This window comes from Setaria italica, chromosome IV (genome assembly GCF_000263155.2).
Source record: "Setaria italica strain Yugu1 chromosome IV, Setaria_italica_v2.0, whole genome shotgun sequence".
Lineage (NCBI taxonomy): Eukaryota > Viridiplantae > Streptophyta > Magnoliopsida > Poales > Poaceae > Setaria > Setaria italica.
In genome coordinates, this window is record NC_028453.1 from 36,428,432 (window position 1) to 36,436,278 (window position 7,847).

The 7,847-nt window shown below is 40.9% G+C and overlaps 1 protein-coding gene across 1 annotated transcript; it reads left to right on the plus strand.

Moving 5' to 3' along the window:
• The first annotated feature begins 1,872 nt into the window (after window positions 1–1,872).
• LOC101753253 lies at window positions 1,873–7,418 on the plus strand. Its single transcript, XM_004966035.4, has 6 exons — window positions 1,873–2,199; window positions 2,299–2,482; window positions 3,198–3,751; window positions 5,307–5,585; window positions 5,706–5,807; window positions 6,545–7,418. Exons 1-6 carry the CDS (start codon window positions 2,035–2,037, stop codon window positions 6,632–6,634), a joined length of 1,374 nt encoding a protein of 457 aa, XP_004966092.1. The 5' UTR covers window positions 1,873–2,034; the 3' UTR covers window positions 6,635–7,418.
• Window positions 7,419–7,847: the final 429 nt, after the last annotated feature.

The window sequence follows — 7,847 nt, forward strand, 5'->3', positions numbered from 1 at the left end:
AATAGCACATGCCAAATATTGAGAACAAAAATGTTTTAATTAATTGCAAATTAAACAGTTATAGCAAAACCAACTGATGAGTTAAAATTGATGTATCCACAGTATGTTTCCAGTATAACACAATAACAATAACATACAATTATGCAACACGATATTATCTCTTAATAAATATATTATAGTGTTCTTTAAGATATACTAAAATTAGCAGATCATGACAACTAAACATTAATTGTGTATACAATTTGCATTCATATATCTGGTTACTAGCACCATAAATACATTTGTCAACATTTATTCATTCCAAACATATCACAATCGGTAAAAGCATGGATGGTGCACGTACTGTAGTTAAATTTATCGGCTAAATTTATGTTGTACATTTACGAACTGATTATGAAATGGATGTAACAGCACACAATAATATCATTCTGGAGCTAGGGTACAATAATATGTGGTTCCATCTTTTGTCAAATTTTTCAGAGTACACTATCGACTCTTAGAGAACAGATATCAGTGAACAAACTTACATCGAGGTCATATATAACAATAACACGTGAGCATTAATTTAATCTCATGCTTGTTGCAATGAGCTGGGCTTAATGTAGCGTGGGCAAAGAAAACCAACCCAATAAGATGGAAGATATACCGCGCATGCCCATCATCAGACGATATATCACCATTTCACACAATAAACCATAGTAAGTCACCTCATTTGTGCAATATTTCTTCATGTACACTACAATCAAAACTGATGATATACATTGATTAATCACCATATGCACGATATTTCTTCATATTTTATACGCTATACTGATAATATATCATGATAAATTATCATATATGCAATATTTGTTCATATTTATATGATATAATTAACACCATTGAAATACCATGATAAATCAGAAAATGCAATATTTCTTCATATTTTATATGACATAGATACCGCCGTATATTGTATGACCATGTTGAGAAATCGGCACCCAAATCTTGACACCGACTCCCTAGAAGTGGCACCAAAGTTGTGTGACACCACTTCTTCTGACCTTCACACCAACACCAACACGGGAGACCAGCTCTCTACAAGGGAACCTAAATCTTTTATTCACCTACTCAACTTGATACAACACTCACTCTTATACTCTTTATGTGGCTACCCTACCATGACACCACTACACTACATGGCAACCTTGCTATCTGCCATATGGCAACTTCCATACTCTTCCATACAAAATATCCTAACTCTAGAACCCCCTCCTCATCCTAATCTAATTTCTTATATTTCTACCATGCTAAAATATCTAGTTCTAGAGTATTCTACATTTCACCATAAAGCATGGCAACTATGGCTCATGCATTCTCTTCAAATTTCTATAATCTTCTTACCTTGCCATGATCTTATACTTATACATGGCAAAGTTAATCTCTTAAGATCTCCACTGTCTTCTAGAATGTTCCAAGTATGCATTGCATATTTCAACAAACCATTTATTCACACTGCTATTACTTAAAACCTTGTTATTAGAATTCCATCACTTTTCACATCGCCACCATCATATAGTGCTATATTATTGATGACTACGAGGATTAGAACAATATTGTATCGTCATCATTATTCATATCGCAACTATTAATTTATAACCTTACGAGTATTAGAAATGCTGAGAGCCCCCTCTCAAGATCTCTTCTCTCTACAGACGAGACAGATGGGCGGAGGGAGGGACGACAGCTTGGTCTAGCGTGTGTCCAAAGGTGTTTCGTGTGTACATGGGTAACCTTTTTCCCTTTCCTCTCTCTATCGCTTCAGTTAAAGCGATCAACACATGGAATTCCTGTCTCCAAATCTTTATTAATTGCTCTCATAACCCCCTTCTCCTTCCTCCTCTTCTTCCTTTTCCTCCCTCCTCTCACCTATCTCCGGCCTCAGGCACCACCGGTGCGCTACTACTCTATCCCTCCAGCTAGCCTTGTGAAATCCTCTCGCATGTGATCATGCACATGCTGAGAAGGTAATATAAGGGTTTGGAGCTACTACCCATGGGCTCTTGGCAGCAAGGAGAACTGCAGGCAACAGCCATGGATGGCGCAGGAAGCGGCGGTGGCAACCACCGCCTCATCGGCCTGAGGATCGAGGAGTACGGGAAGTACATATCGGACTCGACCTGCTGCCCCCAGTGCGGCCACAAGATCGACAGGAAGCTGGTATGTTATCATCACTGACAAGCACGACTTGGTTAGGTTTTGATGTAGATATGTTGTTGATTGATGAGCTTTTTGTTGTGTGATGATGCATGAATGTAGGACTGGGTGGGGCTGCCGGCCGGGGTGAAGTTCGACCCGACGGACCAGGAGCTGATCGAGCACCTCCAGGCGAAGGTCCGGCCTGGTTCCACGGCGGCGCCATCGCACCCGCTGATCGACGAGTTCATACCCACCATTGAGGGGGAGGATGGCATCTGCTACACCCATCCCGAGAAACTGCCAGGTGAATTAATCTAGCTAAACTGATCAGTAGAATTCCATGGATCAGTTTTCTCTAGCAGGCATATGTGATGTGTGCGTTTCCAATTTTTTCAAGAGGGGGTTCTTCTCTTGTTCCCCCATCTCTTTCTTGAAAGAATTCTCCTCTTCCTTTTATTGAGTACAAAATATTTTTGCTTTGTAGTTTTGCACTTTCCGTTTGTTTTCCCATTTCTATTTGCAGTAGCTTCAGCTCTCAGCTCTCTCTCTCTCTCTCTAGATCTCTCTCTCTCTCTCTCTCTCGTGCTGTAACTTGATTGCACGTATAATTTTATTCATGATACGCATATAATTCTTATTTACAAAGTGCTATTGCTATTAATGGCGTATATTTGCAAGTTCATGCACCGTACAAGGAAAAAGATATATTGTGCATCCAAATCTTCTAGCACTGTACAATATTTATGTTGTTGTAGCACATCTCTGTCGCTCCTCCCTCTCTCTAGAATGAAATGTGACATGGGATCTGCCCCTATCTTCCAAAGTTAGGTTTTGTCATCCTCTCAAGGTTGTTATATCCTCCAACAGCCAATGGCTGCTTTCATCATCAACCATCTCCCTTCTCCCCTTGCCCCAAAGTGAAACAACCAAACAGACATCTGTTGGCCAGCTCTGACACTGCAGGTCTATGCATATGCACCTACACATGCTGACGTCTATCTATACCAATGGCCATGCAGGTTTGACCAAGGACGGCCTGAGCAGGCACTTCTTCCACCGGCCGTCCAAGGCCTACACCACCGGCACGCGCAAGCGCCGCAAGATCCAGCCGCCGGCCGCCGAGGCCTCGTCGTCCTCCTCCCCGGCGGCGCAGCAGCAGCAGCAGCGGAGCGAGACGCGGTGGCACAAGACCGGCAAGACGCGGCCGGTGGTGGTCGCCGGCCGGCAGCGCGGGTGCAAGAAGATCCTGGTGCTCTACACGAACTTCGGCAAGCACCGGAGGCCGGACAAGACCAACTGGGTGATGCACCAGTACCACCTCGGCGACAACGAGGAGGAGCGCGAGGGGGAGCTCGTCGTGTCCAAGATCTTCTACCAGACGCAGCCGAGGCAGTGCGGCGTCGCGGCGGAACCTGCCGCCGCCGCAGCCTCCTCTGACACCGTGGACGGGGCTGCCGGTGCTGAACAAGTGGCGGAGGCCGCGGTAGCGCCACCGGATGTTGGCGGTGCGTTCCACGGCGCCACCGGCATCGACGAGTTCAACTTCACGCAGTTCAGGAGCAGCTTTGAGGAGGTGAGTCTAACTTATTTGGTAACTTTTCTTCTAACCAGCTCAGGGATTTGGACACTCCACCGTCGCATTTTTGAAGGCCTAGTTATTAGCTCACTACTATTTGGTTGTGAGTTCTTTTCCTTGTATAACAAGGGCAGCTTTGCCAATTTATAAAAGAGAGAAGTGACGACTGGCTAGTGAGCATCGAGTCGAATTCTAGCATTTGAACCTGGGTGGGCGAGGAAACCATGCATGGCCCACTTACCAACCACATGGCGGTTACCGCCTTGTTCTAAGTTTGTCCGATGTTTGTACTAGTTCAAGATTTTTGGTCCATTATAGTGGCTTGAGAAGGTACACGGTGAGGTGTTTGACACTTAAGAGCATATCATGATTTTGAAAATTGAGATAAACAAGTTTTTTTCTGCGATATATCTTCCAGAAAGCAAAAAAGAACATCATAAAATCATGCTAACGTTAATCTTGAATAACAAAATGTGATAAGGTCCTAAACATGTGCCCATATTTTGTGGATTTATTGTTTGAACTTGTCAACTTTTAGTATGTATTTAATGCTCTTAAATGTTGAAAAGTTTCTTGTATATGAAGGGTTGCTACTTTTTTTGTGATCGCTGAAATATTGTGGTAGGAATAGATTGCGATGTTCTTGTTTGGGAGGGTGTACGTTGCCAAGGCCAATGTGCTTTCATTCAGCTTAGTCTGATCAACGAATGGTAGAGTGAGAAAATTTGCTGCAGAAATGCAGTACTAGCTATGATTGAGGCCTGAGGTCTTACCTAAAATTGATGGGTGTCTCTGACCAACATGCAATGCAGAAGTAACCTATTGTTTTCATATGAGACAGCTCTATACAAGTACCCGGCCCGATTGCATTGATTGATCTGCGTGCTATCAAATGGTGCAGTATTGTACGCTGGCATTGTTTTGTTAAAAAAAGCGAGCATCCTGAATTGAGATCGTATAATCAGACAAGAACATCCCTGAAATTAGCTCGGCATATAATCTACTTTCCTAATTGGGCCACCTTCCCTAGCTACCAATGTCCAAGCCTTATTTAGTGAATATTTTAATGGTAGAAGCTGTTGAATGGCTAAGTCGTTAAATGCTACACCAGCTGGAAATATAATCTGTCCAAATTTGTTCTCAACTAACTTTTTACCATCATCAGTACATAGAAATGTATATAGAAGAACCATACAGTTAAGTAGCACTGCATTCATTGGGAAAAGCATTTCCACAATCTGTATATTACACTTCCATCTCATTTAAAGACTAGTAATAAAAATTCACCTCACAAAGATTTAAAGTTTTTGAAAAAAATGTTTGAATTGTTACCAGTAATGTTCCACAAAAAAATTATAAAAAATGTTCCCCAAAAAAATGTTACCAGTAATAAAAATCCTGATTACCTCTAATCTTTCCCAGTGTTAATTTTGTCTGATTTTGGTACCTGCAGGTTAGTCGACTGTGTTAATAACTGAGAAATTTTTATTTCAAACACTACTTAAGAAACTATTGATTGCATTTTGCAAGTAATTATCATGCGTATACACAGGTGGACGTTGGAACATCAGTTCAGGTTTCGGCCAGGGCTGACGAGGAAGTACATACAGGCCATCTTCACCTTCACCAGGAGCATGATCTTCATCGGCGTCAATACACCAACCAGGAGCAACAGCGTCTTGCTGCAGCTGCAGCAGCATTCCAGATCAGCACACCAACGGAGCCTATCACCACGATGATCACCTCATCGCCCATGGTTCACCATGGTTCAGTCATACTTCAACAGCAGGAGACGTATGACCATGGCGCGAGTTATCATCAGCAGCAGCAGGTAGTAGTAATTAATTGCATAATTTATTTTTCATGATTAGCGTTACAATTTTTATATGTGATTAACTTTATTGTTTACTAATAAGACATATTATTATTACTGTCTGGTAAAATGGACCAGGAGGATGAGCAGCCACACCAACCTAGCAATTTTGACGGTAGGTCAACTTCTGGGCTAGAAGAGGTGATCATGGGGTGCACTTCAAGGAGGTCCAGAAGAGGGGTAAGCATACACAAACACATCGGTCCTGTTTTTTCAATGAACTAGTATATATACACTACTTGCATATAGTATTTATTTCTTCTTGTTACTGGTCCTGTTTTTTTTATTCCTATTAACTACTTGTGGAAACTAGCCAGCAGGTCTATGAAATGAAACTAGCTAGCAGTTTATCTTAATTAAATTCAGATATACCGCCACCCTCAAGCAGTGAATGTAATGTATTTAATATAAGATATGTGTAGTCAAACTTTTTAATCTTTAGCTACTCATATCTTCATTTTTCTAAAAAAAATTGATGTCATTTTATAAAATATCAATCGGTCATACTCTTAAAAACTAAATCCAAAGGTTACCTTTTTCTTACATTATTAAATAAATAAAATAATCTGCAATGGCGATGCATTTTAGGGCATTTCCACTTGGAGCGCTTAAAATAGTACGAAGGAAGTTTAGTCAAAACTAAATAGATTAATTTGCGGGTAAAGACTGAATAGATTGAGCTAGTCAAAACTAAATAGGTTGAGAACACACATCAATAAGAACAGCAATTTACTAGTACTAGAGATAGTCTTAGAAATATTATTTGAGGAGGGCAAATGCATCATATAGATGTCATGTGAAAATGCAATAGGTCATGAAATCAATTTATCTCCCTTTTTTCTATGGTTAGAAGAAGTTGAACCTTCTATATGTATATACCATCATTTCTCATTTCCACCTCTTTTTATTTCGTTCAGGAAGCATCAGGTTCAGGTGGTAACAAGGAGAGCAGCAACTGGCAGTACCCATCCTTCTGGCCACCTGGCAGCCAGGATCATCATGGGTAGACGAGCAGCAACCTGCAACCACACCTTGAGTTGCAGACAACATTGGAGAGGCAACCAAAAGCAAACCATGACCCTGACACCATCATTACTACCATGATAGTATGATCAGCATACATACACCCTATATCTCACTACCATATAGGCTGCAAGACTAAAAGCGAGTTCATGGCTTCCAAGAAGCAAACAAAAGGCAAAGTTATAGCAACAAAATCCAAACCCAGTTTTTGGCGACCCCATCTCTCTCTCTCTCCAACTTCTTTCTCTTCAACCGATGCGTCTGGATAACGGGATCGAAGTTTCATTTGGGTGCTCAAATTTACATGCATGTCTAAAGAGACAAAGATGATATTGGAGGAAAAAGCAAAAGGGAGGATCAGAAAAGGAAAGCAAGAGACATAAAACAAAGGTGACGTCACATGAGAACGGTCAGTTAACCGTCGGTTGCGCACAGTGATCGATGCGGAATCATTACCGCAATCATAGTTCATCCTGGGCTGGGCTTTTCTTTTCATTCCCCCCTCAAACTGTTTGATAATCCGGAGTAAGGATACCATTATACAATTCATTCTTATGTACCTTTTGAATTGATGGGTTAACTGATCCGTACACCATTTTCTTTTCTTTTCTTTTCTTTTCTATTGGTCGTATACTGAGCAACTTAGGTTAATTACCCTTGGGATAAGAATGGAATTCAAGGTGCAATTGTAAAGCAGTTTGTGTTATTATGGAGTTGATCCATTTTATTACAACTTTAATTATTTGAATCGATATTTTGCAGTTTTTATTTGGACCATTTCTGTATTTTTTTCAAGGTATAAATTTATTTTGAAGAAATATTCTCCATGCTGATGCACAGAGAAAAGATTGCAAGGTAAGGTGATGGCTTTAGTTTCAAAATCTTCCTTTTCCATGGGAATATCTTAGGTTCCGAAATCTCAGTGACGTGCATGAGGGAATAAATGTTACCATCTGCTTTTGTGATTGTCACATGCAAAAGAACAAAAGCTTGCCATGTCTCCTACTATATAAACGAAAAAAAGCTTAATCTCATCTCTTATTTTCTTTCCCCGCTCTTTTGCCTTTCGAAAAAGATTTTGATTGGATCATGCATGGCTGGCCCATTCTAGGTAGAACTACATCCCAGTTGCATGCATGTGTCTATTTGGATTCTGCTGCATCCTGTCAGAATGTAAATACGTCTGCTCCCAAGAAC